The sequence below is a fragment of the Panulirus ornatus genome, chromosome 3, assembly GCF_036320965.1.
Source record: "Panulirus ornatus isolate Po-2019 chromosome 3, ASM3632096v1, whole genome shotgun sequence".
NCBI lineage: Eukaryota > Metazoa > Arthropoda > Malacostraca > Decapoda > Palinuridae > Panulirus > Panulirus ornatus.
The window spans coordinates 30,439,885-30,459,284 of NC_092226.1; the positions used below are offsets into that span (position 1 = coordinate 30,439,885).

General features: G+C 41.0%; 1 protein-coding gene across 4 annotated transcripts in view; it reads right to left on the reverse strand.

The window, feature by feature from the left end:
* Positions 1–19,400, reverse strand: part of LOC139761845 (U2 snRNP-associated SURP motif-containing protein) — a 434,305-nt gene that overhangs the window by 20,813 nt on the left and 394,092 nt on the right. For all 4 annotated transcript variants that reach the window (XM_071686407.1, XM_071686396.1, XM_071686389.1 and 1 more), the window contains 2 exons: positions 18,459–18,600; positions 1,670–1,823 (listed from right to left, as the gene is read on the reverse strand). In XM_071686407.1, coding sequence (XP_071542508.1) covers positions 1,670–1,823; positions 18,459–18,600 — 296 coding nt within the window. The remainder of the gene's footprint in view (positions 1–1,669; positions 1,824–18,458; positions 18,601–19,400) is intronic.

The following is a 19,400-nucleotide window of genomic DNA, read 5'->3' on the forward strand; positions in this document are numbered from 1 at the left end:
TGTATGAAATTTTATCTTCTTTCATGTGTGTTCACTACTTCCCACATGATCAAGGTACCACAGAAAACATGACTAAGGCTGAAGAAAAATCTTTCTTTGGCTCCTTCCTTCTTTTGGAAATGCATACAAGAGGGAAAGATTTCTAGCTATGGAAAGCATTTCTTATCTATTTCATTCCCTCCCTAAAAGATTACTTTTTTCTTGGGCTAATCCCATCAATTCTCAAACTGACATAATCTAACTTTGTTCTTTCTTTTCTGTCTTTCTCTAAGTCATCCCCAAGATGTCTAACCTACTACAACAAACCACAGCAGTATAGTCTAGTTGGGATGGTTGATGGATGGGTCTTTCTTGGATAAAATCAAATAATAGAGATCAATATCAAGGGTGTAAGGTGTGTGTATGAGTAGAAAGAGAGAGAATGCTTCCAAGCTAAAGCTGGTCTGTGGCAGGGGTGTGTGTCACCATGGTTGTTTAATTTGTTTATGGAAGGGATGGTAAGGTACATACATGCAAGTCTTGGAGAGAGGGTGAGTATGTATTATGGAAAGTGAGTCAGTTGTTGTTTGCTGATGACACAGCAATGATGGCTGGTTTGATTGAGAAACTGCAGAAACTGATGACTGAGTTTTGAAGTGTGAGAAAGGAGAAAGTTGAGAATGAGTGTGAATAAAAGCAAGGATAATAGGTTCAGCTGGGTTGAGGGACAAGTTAGTTGGCATATAAGTTTGAAAGGCGAAAAACTGGAGGCAGGGAAGTGTTTTGGATATCTGTACATGGACATGGCAATGAACAGAACCATAGAAGTGGAAGCGAGTTGTACAGTGAGGGAGATTGCAAAGGTTCTCGGAGTGTAGAATGTGTGGAAAGAGAGAACATTGTCTAGGAGGACAAAAACAGGCATGTTTGAAGGAATACTTGTCCCAATAATATCATACAGTTGCAAGACAGGGGCTATAGAGAGGGTTGTGTGAAGGAGGTGGATGTGTTGGAAATCAAATGTTTGAGGACAATATGTGGTGTAGCAAGGTTTGATCAAATAAAAAATGAAAGGGTAATTCAAGATGTGTGGTAATAATTAGACTGTGATAGACAAAGCAGAAGAGGGTGTTTTGAAATAGTTTGGACATGTGGATAGAATGAGTAAGGAAAGGTTGACAAAGAAGATACATGTGTCAGAAGAGGAGGGAACAAGGAGAATGGGAAGACCAAACTGGAGGTGGAAGGAGGGATGAAAAAGATTTTGAGCAATCAGGGCCTGAACATGCAGGAGGGTGAAAGGCTTGCACAAAACAGAGTGAACTGGAATGATGTGGTATACTGGGGTCAGTGTGATGTGAAATGTCTGGGCTACACCACAGAAAGGTCTGTGTGGCCTGGATAGGGAGCCGTGGTATCGGACCATTACATGACAGCTTGTGTATGGATGTGAGCAAATGTGGCCTTTCTTCATGTTTTCTGGCACCACCTTGCTGACACATGTGGTGACAATTAGTTTTTGGGGAGAAGAGGAAAATTTACATAATTGTTTTCTTTTCTTTCATGCATCTGTGCTGTTTCCTGTGGGACGAGGTGGCATCGGGAATGGATGAGGGCGAGTAAGTGTGAATATGTATATGTGTATATATGTGTGTGTGTACTGTTATCCTTAAATCTAAATTATGCATACCTTTCTCATCATTTTGTGGCGGTAATGAGCAACTTGCCGATGGATGGAGTACCCTGGTTTCAGGGACCGTAGCCCCTGTTCTAGTTCATCTTGATACTGCAACACTCTAATTTCTACTTCACGTAATCGTGCCCTTCGTTCTTCACTGACATCTCTGAATGTTTAACACATTAAATAGTGTAAATTAAAGATATCTAAAGGTAAAACAGATTTAGTTGAATTCCAAAAACATACATCCGATGAAGGACATGATCAAGGTTATTTCTTATTATCTTTTGCTATTATACTTTGTTGCTGTCTCCTGCATTAGCGAGGTAGCCCAAGGAAACAGACGAAAGAATGGCCCAACCCACCCACATACACATGTATATACATAAACGCCCACACACTCATATATACATACCTATACATTTCAACGCAAACATACATATGCATACACAGACATATATACACATGTACATATTCATCCATTCCCGCCACCACCCCGCCACACATGAAATGACACCCCCCCTCCCCCTGAGTGTGCGCGAGGTAGCGCTAGGAAAGGACAACAAAGGCCACATTTGTTCACACTCAGACTCGAGCTGTCATGTGCAATGCACAGAAACCACAGCTCACCCTCCACATCCAGGCCCCACAAAACCTTCCATAGTTCACCCCAGATGCTCCACATGCCCTGGCTTAATCCACTGACAGCAAGTCGACCCCGGTATACCACACTAGTCCAATTCACTCTATTCTTTGCACGGCTTTCACCTTCCTGCATGTTCAGGCCCTGAACACTCAAAATCCCCTTCACTCCATCCTTCCACCTCCAATTTGGTCTCCCATTTCTCCTCATTCCCTCCACCTCTGACACATATGTCCCCCCTGTCAATCTTACCTCACTCACTCTCTCCATGTAATCAAACCACTTCAATACACCCTCTTCTGCACTCTCAACCACACTCTTTTTATTACCACACATCCCTCTTACCCTTTCATTACTTACTCAATCAAACCACTTAACACCACATATTGTCCTCAAACATCTCATTTCCAGGACATCCACCCTCCTCCGCACAACCCTATCTATTGCCCAAGCCTCACAACCATGTAACATTGTTGGAACCACTATTCCTTCAAACATACCCATTTTTGCTCTCCGAGATAATGTTCTCGCCCTCCACACATTCTTCATAGCTCCCAGAAACTTCGCTCCTTCCCCCACCCGTGACTCACTTTTGCTTCCATGGTGCCATCCGGTGCCAAATCCACTCCCAGATATCTAAAACACTTCACTTTCTCCAGTTTTTCTCCATTCAAACTTACCTCCCAATTTACTTGTCCCTCAACCCTACTGAACCTTATAATCTTGCTCTTATTCACATTTACTCTCAGCTTTCTTCTTTCGCACACTTTACCATACTCAGTTACCAACTTCTGCAGTTTCTCACCTGAACCAGCCACCAGCACTGTATCATCAGTGAACAACAACTGACTCACTTCCCAAGCCCTCTCATCCCCAACAGACTGCAAACACACCCCTCTCTCTCAGTAAAATAACATAATAGATTTTTGTGAAAATGACTTGCAAGATAAATATCATCAGCTTTTTATATCTAGCAGGACTTACACATTATCATCTAACTGAATTACACAGTAAGTGTCTATTCACATACATATTTCAGAGTTACACATTAAGTGTCTATTCACATAAAAATATTTCCAACTGAGTTACACAGTATATGTCTATCCATATTCTTCAGTACGATCCACTCACATAAAGAGGGTTTATGACATAGTCTTTTCAAACTAGAAGGGTAAACTTAAAATGAAGCACAAAAAGAAACCTCAGAGATCTTGGAAAAAAAAAAAAAAATGCTCTGACTTTACATACATTTTTCCTAATGGACTTTAAAGCCCTTACTGGGTTTTATCTAAATGTAACCATTCTTGTGGCGACAATTATTCTCACATCTGCTTATCATAATTCCATTGGTTTTTTAAAGATTCTTATTTAAAGAAAATCTTGCCTAAATGAAAACATAATATATTCTGAGGAACAGAAAACTTCATTTCTTTTGGGTGGTTTCCTGCAAACCATGAAAGACGTTCTCAGATCTTCACGGGTTATAAATCTCAATCCCTTACCTTCTGGGGAGGTAAATGCCTTTCATCCCTCATTAAACATCTATTCAGTAGTAATGCCATAAAACTCAGCCTGAATCTGCCCTTTGAACAATCAGAAACCTCCACTTAATAATGCTGTTGTACCCTGGCCACTGATACCCACCTGCCTTATAATTCTTGGAACAAAGACATCAATCCAATGATGGTGACAGTCAGCTACTTAAAAGGTGTTTTCAAAGAATGAGAAAGAAAGGGTGAGACTCAAAATCCTGGGAAAAGTTTGCACAGAACACCATCCCAAAACATTTCATATTTCAAAACTTACATCTCTCGCCAGGGTTGTTTTGTTCCATGTGTCATGAGAGCATGCCAACATGATGTAGGAAGGTTATGATAAAACATACAAAGCAAGAGGATACAACTGCATAAACATTACCTTAAGAGTCATATCTGACACACTAGGGTCCACCTACCAAAGAAAATTGGTGAGACAAATAAAAGGCTTATCTTGCATTAGAAATAACCTTTAGTTTCAAAACATTCCACTTGTGATCAATAGCATGCTTTGGTAAATCGTGTTTTTCCAAATACTTCTTCAAAACAAACCTATCAGTATGTCCCCTACCTAATGCTTGTATGAATTAATAATCACCTGCATATGCAGAAACGTATACAAGAAAATAGGTGAAATAAATGAGTTTCATCTAGCATATGCAATAACCTTTGTTTCAAAACATTCAACCTATAATCAATAAATGCTACAGAAACTTGTATTTTTCATATACATTTTCTACAAAGTTCTCTTCAGTACGTTCATACACAAAGGATGAATAAATGATCATTTACATATTCAGAAAAATACAGGAGAAAATGGGTGAAATATATGAAAGCCTTTTCTAGGATTTGCAATAATCTTTGGCTCAGGAGATTCAACTTATAACCAATAAATATGATACGGTACAGTTAAGTAGTGAAATAGCACAATTTGACATAATGAACTTAATATAGGGAAGGAGTAGCAATACTCCTGAAACAGGAGTTGTGGGAGTATGCGATAGAATGTAAGAAAGTAAATTCTCGATTAATATGGGTAAAACTGAAAGTTGATGGAGAGAGGTGGGTGATTATTGGTGCATATGCACCCGGGCATGAGAAGAAAGATCATGAGAGGCAAGTGTTTTGGGAGCAGCTGAATGAGTGTGTTAGTGGTTTTGATGCACGAGACCGGGTTATAGTGATGGGTGATTTGAATGCAAAGGTGAGTAATGTGGCAGTTGAGGGAATAATTGGTATACATGGGGTGTTCAGTGTTGTAAATGGAAATGGTGAAGAGCTTGTAGATTTATGTGCTGAAAAAGGACTGATGATTGGGAATACCTGGTTTAAAAAGCGAGATATACATAAGTATACTTATGTAAGTAGGAGAGATGGCCAGAGAGTGTTATTGGATTACGTGTTAATTGACAGGCGTGCGAAAGAGAGACTTTTGGATGTTAATGTGCTGAGAGGTGCAACTGGAGGGATGTCTGATCATTATCTTGTGGAGGATAAGGTGAAGATTTGTATGGGTTTTCAGAAAAGAAGAGTGAATGTTGGGGTGAAGAGGGTGGTGAGAGTAAGTGAGCTTGGGAAGGAGACCTGTGTGAGGAAGTACCAGGAGAGACTGAGTACAGAATGGAAAAAGGTGAGAACAATGGAAGTAAGGGGAGTGGGGGAGGAATGGGATGTATTTAGGGAATCAGTGATGGATTGCGCAAAAGATGCTTGTGGCATGAGAAGAGTGGGAGGTGGGTTGATTAGAAAGGGTAGTGAGTGGTGGGATGAAGAAGTAAGAGTATTAGTGAAAGAGAAGAGAGAGGCATTTGGACGATTTTTGCAGGGAAAAAATGCAATTGAGAGGGAGATGTATAAAAGAAAGAGACAGGAGGTCAAGAGAAAGGTGCAAGAGGTGAAAAAAAGGGCAAATGAGAGTTGGGGTGAGAGAGTATCATTAAATTTTAGGGAGAATAAAAAGATGTTCTGGAAGGAGGTAAATAAAGTGCGTAAGACAAGGGAGCAAATGGGAACTTCAGTGAAGGGCGCAAATGGGGAGGTGATAACAAGTAGTGGTGATGTGAGAAGGAGATGGAGTGAATATTTTGAAGGTTTGTTGAATGTGTTTGATGATAGAGTGGCAGATATAGGGTGTTTTGGTCGAGGTGGTGTGCAAAGTGAGAGGGTTAGGGAAAATGATTTGGTAAACAGAGAAGAGGTAGTGAAAGCTTTGCGGAAGATGAAAGCCGGCAAGGCAGCAGGTTTGGATGGTATTGCAGTGGAATTTATTAAAAAAGGGGGTGACTGTATTGTTGACTGGTTGGTAAGGTTATTTAATGTATGTATGACTCATGGTGAGGTGCCTGAGGATTGGCGGAATGCGTGCATAGTGCCATTGTACAAAGGCAAAGGGGATAAGAGTGAGTGCTCAAATTACAGAGGTATAAGTTTGTTGAGCATTCCTGGTAAATTATATGGGAGGGTATTGATTGAGAGGGTGAAGGCATGTACAGAGCATCAGATTGGGGAAGAGCAGTGTGGTTTCAGAAGTGGTAGAGGGTGTGTGGATCAGGTGTTTGCTTTGAAGAATGTATGTGAGAAATACTTAGAAAAGCAAATGGATTTGTATGTAGCATTTATGGATCTGGAGAAGGCATATGATAGAGTTGATAGAGATGCTCTGTGGAAGGTATTAAGAACATATGGTGTGGGAGGAAAGTTGTTAGAAGCAGTGAAAAGTTTTTATCGAGGATGTAAGGCATGGGTACGTGTAGGAAGAGAGGAAAGTGATTGGTTCTCAGTGAATGTAGGTTTGCGGCAGGGGTGTGTGATGTCTCCATGGTTGTTTAATTTGTTTATGGATGGGGTTGTTAGGGAGGTAAATGCAAGAGTTTTGGAAAGAGGGGCAAGTATTGAAGTCTGTTGGGGATGAGAGAGCTTGGGAAGTGAGTCAGTTGTTGTTCGCTGATGATACAGCGCTGGTGGCTGATTCATGTGAGAAACTGCAGAAGCTGGTGACTGAGTTTGGTAAAGTGTGTGGAAGAAGAAAGGTAAGAGTAAATGTGAATAAGAGCAAGGTTATTAGGTACAGTAGGGTTGAGGGTCAAGTCAATTGGGAGGTGAGTTTGAATGGAGTAAAACTGGAGGAAGTGAAGTGTTTTAGATATCTGGGAGTTGATCTGGCAGCGGATGGAACCATGGAAGCGGAAGTGGATCATAGGGTGGGGGAGGGGGCGAAAATTCTGGGGGCCTTGAAGAATGTGTGGAAGTCGAGAACATTATCTCGGAAAGCAAAAATGGGTATGTTTGAAGGAATAGTGGTTCCAACAATGTTGTATGGTTGCGAGGCGTGGGCTATGGATAGAGTTGTGCGCAGGAGGATGGATGTGCTGGAAATGAGATGTTTGAGGACAATGTGTGGTGTGAGGTGGTTTGATCGAGTGAGTAACGTAAGGGTAAGAGAGATGTGTGGAAATAAAAAGAGCGTGGTTGAGAGAGCAGAAGAGGGTGTTTTGAAGTGGTTTGGGCACATGGAGAGAATGAGTGAGGAAAGATTGACCAAGAGGATATATGTGTCGGAGGTGGAGGGAACCAGGAGAAGAGGGAGACCAAATTGGAGGTGGAAAGATGGAGTGAAAAAGATTTTGTGTGATCGGGGCCTGAACATGCAGGAGGGTGAAAGGAGCGCAAGGAATAGAGTGAATTGGAGCGATGTGGTATACCGGGGTTGACGTGCTGTCTGTGGATTGAATCAAGGCATGTGAAGCGTCTGGGGTAAACCATGGAAAGCTGTGTAGGTATGTATATTTGCGTGTGTGGACGTATGTATATACAAGTGTATGGCGGGGGGGGGGGTTGGGCCATTTCTTTCGTCTGTTTCCTTGCGCTACCTCGCAAACGCGGGAGACAGCGACAAAGTATAATAAAAAAAAAAAATATAGTGCGAGCACCTAAATCATTCCTAATTCTTTTATTGTAAGATGAGCCATTGTGATAAAATTCGAGCCCAAATTGCCATGTACAGCAGGGTGCCAATGCTGGACATGCCACTCTGTCCATCACATCAGTTCTTTGCCCAATGGTAGCATCCAAAACCATTGTAACCCATAAGCACCTAAAGAAAAGTGTCTTATGACGTGATGTCTACCTTTTCTATGACAGGGAGCCATGGTGGACATGTGTAAAGTCGACCAAGCTGCGATCTATTTGACCCCTCAGCATTGTAAAGTTCCCTGCTTCACTTATGGTATGGGAATGTTTCAGTTATCATGGTGTTGGGAACTTGTAGTGTTGCCAAAGTATAAAACTATGGATAGACATAGTTACCAGATTCGTTCAAAAAGTGCAAGACCGAAGTGTTCATGTATGATGGGCTCCCTGCCACACTGCCAAACTAATTACTAGCTGGCTTAAGGACTGTGTAGTAGAGTCTTACAGTGACCATCCCTGGAATTTAATGGATGTGAATACAACAGAAAATTTGAGGGTGCTTATGAAAAGGAAATTACATAACAGGGATAATTCATCGCTCTCTAAGGTGGAGGCAACCATTCATGAAATCTGGGCAAAAATGGACCTTAAATGGCTTCAGAATCTTGCTGAGTGTGAATGAATGTGGCCTTTGATGTCTTTTCCTAACACTACTTTGCCCATGCACAGGGGAGGGGGTACTGTTTCATGTGTGGTGGGGTGGTGATGGGAATGGATGAAGGCAGCAAGTGTGAATATACACATGTGTATATATGTGAATATACACATGTGTATATAAGCACATGTATGTATATATTGAAATGTACAGATATGTCTATGTGCATGTGTGGGCATTTATGTATATGCATGAGTGGGTGGGTTGTGCCATTCTTTCGTCTGTTTCCTTGGGCTACCTAGCTAATGCAGGAGACAGCGACTAAGTATAATAGAAAAAAAAATAGTAAAGATGAATGGGTAACCAATTAAGTAATAGTTGGGGATGAATACACAGTATTCATGGTTTTATTTCACATTTATCCTTGATGGTTATGCTGCACCCACTTGAGCCTACTTCATTGGTGGGCACTGTATATTGAGGGCACTGGCTCAAACTCCTCTCATGTATCATATCTATAATAAACAACTGATACATAACCATGGTACCCAAACTAGGTGAATCAAGCAATGAAAAACCTCCTTCTAATGTGTATCCTAGCATATCAATGATAAACTAGTTAGTAAATGATTTTGTCAGAAATCACCAATCAATCTTCATACCCCTATGTGGTGGTTCTGGAATATGGAATGTGCTTGTCCATCATTAAGACACAGGATAAGATCCCATCTTGCCTTTTCTTCTATTCTATTACTATCACTGGCACTCTAGGAGGATACTGGGAGTGATGGTAGTGGTGGTGGTGGCAGAGGGGGTCCACTTTATCCTGTTGGATGGGCAAGCCATCACTGAAAAAGGATGGCTATCCCCATAATACAATAGGTGATTTGGGTTTTGCATAACATGGTCTACCTGACTAGGTAGCTCAAAGGTGAATAAAAAGGTACTGAGAAGAGCATTTCTAGTTTTCGAGCCAGGAGTGTGATCAAAATATCATCAGTAGCAAGAATGGGCTATGGGAAGGATACTTTGAAGCTCCAGAACTACTAAATCCTGAAGGACATGGCTGCCAATGCATCTACACCTTTGTAGCTGCCCCAGGAGAGAGGGCACAAATCCAGTTTTATGGGTTCAACCTTAGATGCATACCACCTGAGTGTAACCATGAGTATCTAGACATCTACACCGAAGTCAAGGACCAAAACAACACTGACTTGCAGAACTCACCCTCTGGGGAAAAATGGTTAAGCTAGCAATTATTGTTACACTAGCTGGGCCTAGAACCTTTTGTTTTAGTTTCCATCTATAAACCTATATGCAGTATGTATGGGAAAATGAAATGATCTCAAATGACATGTGAATACCTATAAACTTATAAAACATGGACCTAAGATACCCTGGAGAAAAAAGCCTTTCTATATAAACAAATTCTATTTCTATGAGAAGCATAACATTAATAAAGGTTACCTATATTCTTACCCATGGAGTGACCCTGGTGCCCTATGCTAATCAAAAAATAATAGTAAAGGTGTGGAGCTCCCAAACTATGAAACAAGTGATTCCATCCTACCCAATCTGACACATTGAGGGGAGCTTTTTATCCATAAGGCACTCTTAAAAAAAGAAAGAAAAAAAAATATTGAGCTGAGGGAATCTCATCTTTACCTAAATGTCATTCACAATCCACAGAACAAAACCATTAAAGTGATGACCTGACTGACTGACATTCAACCACACATGGCTATCTATCTATCTATATCTCTATTGCCCATACTCCCAAGGAATTCCCATCAAGGGGTGGCCACGGTCTCCACTTAACCTTGTCCTTACATGCCTCCCTCATATACACCATTCAATGCATTCTTCCCCTATTTCTCTCCCTCCAGTATTCCTCCACCCTATTTGACCATGTCACAGAGGGTCTCCCACTCATACCAACTCCTTTAATTGTACTATCATACACTTTCCAAGTCTTGCAATCTTTCCACATGCCCAAACCACCTCAAAGTATCACATTTCACCCATTCTCCCACTCCGCAGTTAACTCCCTTTGCAATACCTGCCACACAACATCTCTCATACACCCTTTCATTTCTTTCTTCATTCCATCTAGTCACTCCACATGTTCTTCTCAAATACATCAGTTCCAAAGCCTGGATTCTTGACCTCTGTCACTTGTTACATGTTCATGTTTCAGCTCCACGGGTCAGGGTTGGGAGGACGATGCTGTCCCATAAGCCTCTCTTCACTTCCATACTTACACCTCCAGCCTTCATTACTATATAAAGGGACCCAATGACTCTACTACTTTACCCTATACTGCTCTTGTCCCTTGTTTCTCTTTCCATATCACAACACTTACCCAAGCCAGCTTCTAGATACTGAAATTCTCTCACTTCTTCCAGTCTCTTTCCCCTCATATCCAAAGCACATTTCGTACACTTCCTTCTTTCACTTATTTGGTTTTACAAAATCTATACTTTCAATCTATTTCCTTTCAAACACCATTACTGTACTTTTACTTGCATTTACTTTCAATTGGCTACACTTACCTTCAATCGCCTATGCTTACACACAATGTAAAACACAACCTTCTGCAACTCCTCTTCACTATAGGCAAAAAACACAGTACCACCAAAAACAGACTGAGTGTGAATGAATGTAGCCTTTGTTGTCTTTTCCTAGCAACACCTTGCACACACATAGGGGGAGGGGGGTGCCATTTCATGTATGGTGGGGTGGCGGCGGGAATGAATGAAGGCAGCAAGTATGAATATGTGCGTGTATATATGTATATGTCTGTGTATTTATATGTATGTATACGTTGAAATGTACAGGTATGTATATGTGCATGTGTGGGCGTTTATCTATATACATGTGTATGTGGGTCGGTTGGGCCATTCTTTCATCTGTTTCCTTGCGCTACCTCAGTAACGCGGGAGACAGCGACAAAGTATAATAGAATAGAATATCTATCATTTTTTATCATCGTTCCAATTTACTCTATTCCTTGCATGCCTTTCACCCTCCTGTATGTTCAGGCTCCGATCGCTCAAAAATCTTTTTCACTCCATCTTTCCACCTCCAATTTGGTTTCCCACTTCTCGTTCCCTCCACCTCTGACACATATATCCTCTTTATCAATCTTTCCTCCCTCATTCTCTCCTTGAGACCAAACCATTTCAATACACACTCTTCTGCTATCTCAACCACACTCTTTTTATTACCACACATCTCTCTTACCCTTTCATTACTTACTCAATCAAACCACCTCACACTACATACTGTCCTCAAACATCTCACTTCCAGCACATCTACCCTCCTCTGCACAACCCAATCTATAGCCCATGCCTCACAACTATATAACATTGTTGGAACCACCCTTCAAACATACCCATTTTTGCTCTCCGAGATAACATTCTCGCCTTCCACACATTCTTCAACACTCTCAGAACCTTCGCCACCTCCCCCACCCTGTGACTCACTTCCACTTCCATGGTTCCATCCACTGTCAAATCCACTCCCAGATATCTAAAACACTTCACTTCCTCCAGTTTTTCTCCATTCAAACTTACCTTCCAATTTTCTTGTCCCTCAAACCTACTGTACCTAATAACCTTGCTCTTATTCACATTTACTCTCAGCTTTCTTCTTTCACACACTTTACCAAACTCAGTCACCAACTTCTTCAGTTTCTCACCCGAATCAGCCACCAGTGCTGTATCATCAGCGAACAACAACTGACGCACTTCCTAAGCTCTCTCATCCACAAAAGACTGCATACTTGCTCCTCTCTTCAAAACTCTTGCATTCACCTCCCTATCAACCCCATCCATAAACAAATTAAACAACCATGGAGACATCACGCACCCCTGCCGCAAACCAACATTCACTGGGAACCAATCACTCTCCTCTCTTCCTTCTCGTACACATGCCTTACATCCTTGTTAAAAAATTTTCATTGCTTCTAACAGCTTACCTTCCACACCATATACTCTTAATACCTTCCACAGAGTATCTCTATCAACTCTATCATATGCATTCTCCAGATCCATAATTGCTACATACAAATCCATCTGTTTTTCTAAGTATTTCACATATACTTTCTTCAAAGCAAACACCTGATCCACACATCCTCTACCACTTCTGAAAACACATTGCTTTTCCCCAATCTTATGCTCTGTACAAGCCTTCATCCTTTCAATCAATACCCTCCTACATAATTTCACAGGAATACTCAACAAACTTATACCTCTGTAATTTGAAAACTTACCTTTATCCCCTTTGCCTTTGTATAATGGCACTATGCATGCATTCCACCCCACCAATCCTCAGGCACTTCACCATGAACCATACAAACATTGAATATCCTCACCAACCAGTCAACAACACAGTCACCCCCTTTTTTAATAAATTCCACAGCAATACCATCCAAATCTGCCGTCTTGCCAGCTTTCATGTTCCGCAAAGCTTCAATACCTCTTCTCTGTGTGTCAAACCATTCTCCCTAATCCTCTCACTCTGTACACCACCTCGACCAAAACACCCTATATCTGCCACTCTATCATCAAACATATTCAACAAACCTTCAAAATACTCACTCCATCTCCCTCTCACTTCACCACTACTTGTTATTAACTCCCCATTTGCCCCCACTTCACTGATGTTCCCATTTGTTCTCTTGTCTTACACACTTTATTTACCTGCTTCCAAAACATCTTTTTATTCTCCCTAAAATTTAATGATACTCTCTCAGCTCAACTCTCATTTGCCCTCTTTTTCACCTCTTGTACCTCTTTCGACCTCGTCCATCTTTCTTTTACACATCTCCTAATCATATGCACTATTTCCCAGCAAAAATCATCCAAATGCCTCTATTCTCTTTCACTAACAATCTCACTTCATCCCACCACTCACTACCCTTTCTAATCTGCCCTCCTCCCACCTTTCTCATGCCACAGACATCTTTTGTGCAAGCTAACACTGCTTCCCTAAATACATCTCATTCCTCCCCAACTCCCCTTATGTCATTTGCTCTCATCTTTTGCCATTCTGCACTCAATCTCTCCTGGTACTTCCTCCTTCCCAAGCTCACCTACTCTCACCGCTCTCTTCACTCCAACATTCTCTCTTCTTTTCTGAAAACCTCTACAAATCTTCACCTTCGCCTCCATAATATAATGATCAGACATCCCTCCAGCTGCTCCCTCAGCAAATCAACATCCAAAAGTCTCTCTTTCACACGCTCGTCAATTAACATGTAATCTAATAACACTCTCTGGCCATCTCTCCTACTTACATACATATACTTATGCATATCTCTCTTTTTAAACCAGGTATTCCCAATCACCAGTCCTTTTTCAGCACACAAATCTACAAGCTCTTCACCATTTCTATTTACAACACTGAACACCCCCATGTACGCCAATTATATTCTCAACTGCCACATTTCTCACCTTTGCATTCAAATATATAAAGCCCTGCCTCACACCTACATGTATCCTGAAAGTTTCATCAGATGGCATGACCCCAAAAATCTAAATCAGCATCATCATTTTAGTACAACCCTCATCTAATCCCTAACTCTGTGTACTTCCTCTGTAAAGGGTCCATACACTGAAAACTTCCTAAGGAAAGAATAATGACAACAACAAAAACATGAAAAAAAAAGTGCATTGGAAGGAAGTAAACACACAGACTTCAGCTACTAAAGAGGAAGTGTACTGATTTCAAGCAATGTTCGCCAAGGTTAAGAATGCAATAAGTGTATACATTATGTTAAGGTATATACGAACTAACCATATAAAAAGAGGTACAAACACATTAACAGCCATAAACAGATCTAAGTGAGCACATATGGTTAAGTAGCCTTCATGAATGGTACATGAACTCTACAAGTTAAATAAACAAGTCAATCACATGTATACACAACATCCTAACCAAATCTGAAGGGATACTTAGTCAAGGTAAGGTGGATGCATGAAAAACCAGCAAAGCCAGAGACATCCTACCTATATATGAACTGAGACAATATGAGCTATGGTGGTACTGACAGATAAGAAACAATAAAATCATCACACAGAGTGGAGACTGCTAACTGATTGAAAGATGGACCCTGAGGATCAATGGGAAGTTATCACAGAATGTGTGGTTAACACCTTTCCTCAACTGCTTTTTGTTTTTCAGTGTGCTCCAAATATCATTGATTTTTCTGAATGCAGTTTTGAAATGTACAGAAAAAAATCAACACACAAAACAGTTTAAATGTTGATATTACAGAATATATCACAATATGAAATACAGAATGGAAAAAGGTGAGAACAATGGAAGTAAGGGGAGTGGGGGAGGAATGGGATGTATTTAGGGAATCAGTGATGGATTGCGCAAAAGATGCTTGTGGCATGAGAAGAGTGGGAGGTGGGCTGTTTAGAAAGGGTAGTGAGTGGTGGGATGAAGAAGTAAGAGTATTAGTGAAAGAGAAGAGAGAGGCATTTGGACGATTTTTGCAGGGAAAAAATGCAATTGAGTGGGAGAAGTATAAAAGAAAGAGACAGGAGGTCAAGAGAAAGGTGCAAGAGGTGAAAAAAAGGGCAAATGAGAGTTGGGGTGAGAGACTATCAGTAAATTTTAGGGAGAATAAAAAGATGTTCTGGAAGGAGGTAAATAGGGTGCGTAAGACAAGGGAGCAAATGGGAACTTCAGTGAAGGGCGTAAATGGGGAGGTGATAACAAGTAGTGGTGATGTGAGGAGGAGATGGAATGAGTATTTTGAAGGTTTGTTGAATGTGTCTGATGACAGAGTGGCAGATATAGGGTGTTTGGGTCAAGGTGGTGTGCAAAGTGAGAGGGTTAGGGAAAATGATTTGGTAAACAGAGAAGAGGTAGTAAAAGCTTTGCGGAAGATGAAAGCCGGCAAGGCAGCAGGTTTGGATGGTATTGCAGTGGAATTTATTAAAAAAGGGGGTGACTGTATTGTTGACTGGTTGGTAAGGTTATTTAATGTATGTATGACTCATGGTGAGGTGCCTGAGGATTGGCGGAATGCGTGCATAGTGCCATTGTACAAAGGCAAAGGGGATAAGAGTGAGTGCTCAAATTACAGAGGTACAAGTTTGTTGAGTATTCCTGGTAAATTATATGGGAGGGTATTGATTGAGAGGGTGAAGGCATGTACAGAGCATCAGATTGGGGAAGAGCAGTGTGGTTTCAGAAGTGGTAGAGGATGTGTGGATCAGGTGTTTGCTTTGAAGAATGTATGTGAGAAATACTTAGAAAAGCAAATGGATTTGTATGTAGCAATTTATGGATCTGGAGAAGGCATATGATAGAGTTGATAGAGATGCTCTGTGGAAGGTATTAAGAATATATGGTGTGGGAGGCAAGTTGTTAGAAGCAGTGAAAAGTTTTTATCGAGGATGTAAGGCATGTGTACGTGTAGGAAGAGAGGAAAGTGATTGGTTCTCAGTGAATGTAGGTTTGCGGCAGGGGTGTGTGATGTCTCCATGGTTCTTTAATTTGTTTATGGATGGGGTTGTTAGGGAGGTAAATGCAAGAGTTTTGGAAAGAGGGGCAAGTATGAAGTCTGTTGGGGATGAGAGAGCTTGGGAAGTGAGTCAGTTGTTGTTCGCTGATGATACAGCGCTGGTGGCGGATTCATGTGAGAAACTGCAGAAGCTGGTGACTGAGTTTGGTAAAGTGTGTGGAAGAAGAAAGTTAAGAGTAAATGTGAATAAGAGCAAGGTTATTAGGTACAGTAGGGTTGAGGGTCAAGTCAATTGGGAGGTGAGTTTGAATGGAGAAAAACTGGAGGAAGTGAAGTGTTTTAGATATCTGGGAGTGGATCTGTCAGCAGGATGGAACCATGGAAGCGGAAGTGGATCATAGGGTGGGGGAGGGGGCGAAAATTTTGGGAGCCTTGAAAAATGTGTGGAAGTCGAGAACATTATCCCGGAAAGCAAAAATGGGTATGTTTGAAGGAATAGTGGTTCCAACAATGTTGTATGGTTGCGAGGCGTGGGCTATGGATAGAGTTGTGCGCAGGAGGATGGATGTGCTGGAAATGAGATGTTTGAGGACAATGTGTGGTGTGAGGTGGTTTGATCGAGTAAGTAACGTAAGGGTAAGAGAGATGTGTGGAAATAAAAAGAGCGTGGTTGAGAGAGCAGAAGAGGGTGTTTTGAAGTGGTTTGGGCACATGGAGAGAATGAGTGAGGAAAGATTGACCAAGAGGATATATGTGTCGGAGGTGGAGGGAACGAGGAGAAGAGGGAGACCAAATTGGAGGTGGAAAGATGGAGTGAAAAGGATTTTGTGTGATCAGGGCCTGAACATGCAGGAGGGTGAAAGGAGGGCAAGAAATAGAGTGAATTGGAGCGATGTGGTATACAGGGGTTGACGTGCTGTCAGTGGATTGAATCAAGGCATGTGAAGCGTCCGGGGTAAACATGGAAAGCTGTGTAGGTATGTATATTTGCGTGTGTGGACGTGTGTATGTACATGTGTATGGGGGGGGGGGGTTGGGCCATTTCTTTCGTCTGTTTCCTTGCGCTACCTCGCAAACGCGGGAGACAGCGACAAAGTATAAAAAAAAAAAAAAAAAAAAAAAATGAAATACAAAGTTACAGTGTGTTCAAGTTATCAACAAATAAAAAATAATTGAAAAAAAAATATACCTTGATGAACATTATGCTGTAGAATACATTAAAAATATCAAAGAAAAATGACAGCATGCTGAAGAAATGCATTCATCCTATTTCAATATTTTGCTAAAGTAACAAGTATTACTACCATTATCTTGTGATGCTCACATTAACCTTAGCTTTACATTCCTGCTTGTCCCTTCAACTATCCCATCAGCAAGTTCATTTTGTAACAAGGAAACTTTAGAGATCCTGCAATATATTCTGATGTATATCAGTTGAATAACTGACAGAATTATTACCATCAAAAGCAAATGGCTGGGGAGGAACAAGAAGAGGTGGAGATAAAGATAAAAAGTTTTGGTTCACCCACTGCATCAACTGGACTATCCAACATGGCCCACTGCATCAGCTGGACTACCCAACATGGCCCATTGCATCAGCTGGACTATCCAACATGGAGCCTGTACAATTTGAAGTAGTATCTTCACTGTTATTCCTGGTGATAGGAAAGAAAGAATACTTACCACGTATTCCCTGCGCATCGTAGAAGGGGACTAAAAGGGGAGGGAGCGGGGGCTGGAAATCCTCTCCTCTCATTTCTAATTTTCCAAAAGAGGGAACTGAGAAGGGGCCAACTGAGGATATTCCCTCTAAGGCTCAGTCCTCTGTTCTCAACACTACTTTGCTAATGAGGGAAATGGCAAATATGTATGAAAAAATAAATCTTCACTGTGTACTAAACAGCCATGACTGTCATATTCAACATTACTCAGCATACTAAGGGTGAAAAAATAATGGAATGGAAGAAATAAACCAAATTCTTGCACCTCCTCTAAGAGATGCTTCACTGATTTTGTCTGCTTGACTACCAGAGTCAGAGCATGTCTCCTCATTTGATGAGATACTGATAATTTTTGTTGTTGGCACCACTTTCTTACTCATCTTCACTCACCATACTGGGGGTGAAAACAGATTATGAAAACTGAACAAAAATAAGCCCGATGTGTATGCCTTCTCTAAAGAACACCTCACCATACAACAGTGTTGTCAGTAAATGTTTGTAAGTGCTTGTAATGCCATCTATTGAAAGAAATAACAACTACTATGCTCATCTGCTGGGAATAACAAAAAACATATCTAAAACCCCCAAACAAATTATCTCAGGATGGTAAATTTCAGAACACAGGTGACTTGAGTTAACTCTGGAAAATAATTATTCACACAACAGTTCAGCCTAAGTATGTTCGGGATAATACAGATGTTAAAGAGGGGTGAAAGGCATTCACATCACCAGAAAGTATGGGATTAAGAGATTTCTAATCCCCAGAGATACAACTTCTCTCATGGCTTGCAGGACAAACAAACTTTACAGATAAAGGCAACATGACTAAATACCAAATGAAGAGGTTAATATTACCCTTGGAGTCTGTCAAATCCTCTGGAGTCTTCTGAATATTCAGATGTATTGTCTTGAGATTGAGAATCCTCCTCAGATGAATCTCTGGTCTTTCTTTTATAGTCATCATACACAAGTGGTATCCCATCTAGATCATCCTCATCTGAGAGAATGTTAACATTAATCAAATCAGAATATGAACATAATTCCACACAGAAAACATCTCAAACAAAAATCATTTCCAAAATGCTTTGAAAAAATTACAGCATTGGTAAATACAGTGCAAGAATGCTACTGGATAAAGGGGGAATAGGTTCTTAAGAGCACTGGAAGGGTGAAAATGGGTATTCTTTGAAGGTATAGTAGCCCCGACAATGTTGCATGGATGCAATGCATAAACAAAAGAATTTACAGAGGAGGATGCATGTGTTGGAAATGAAATGGTCAGAGGACAATATGTGGTGTGAGGAAAGTTGAATGAGTAAGCAATGATAAGATGAGAGAGAGGCATGGTAATCAAATAAAGTTTAAGTGAGATAGGTGAAGAAGGTGTACTGAAGTGGTCTGAACACGACAGAATGTGCATAGAGAGATTGACAGAGAGGGTATACGAGTCAGAAATGAAGGGTACATGGAAAAGGAGGAGACCAAACTGGACATGGATGAATCAGTGGAAATATATTTTGAGTGTTCAGGGCCTGAATATGTAGACAGTTAGTCAGTCAGTTAGTTAGAGTGTGTGTGTGTGTGTGTGTGTGTGCACGCGCCCGTGCACACATGCATGAGTGAAAGGTGTGCACAGGATAGAGTGAACTGAAGCCATGAACCAGAGTGTATGAAGCAGCCACAGAAAACCATGGAAAGGTCTGTGGTTTCAGCTGACTGTGGTTTCAGCTAGAGAATGTATGTGAGCAAAAGAGGCCTTTCTTCATCTGTTCTTGGTGATACCTCACAAACATGGGA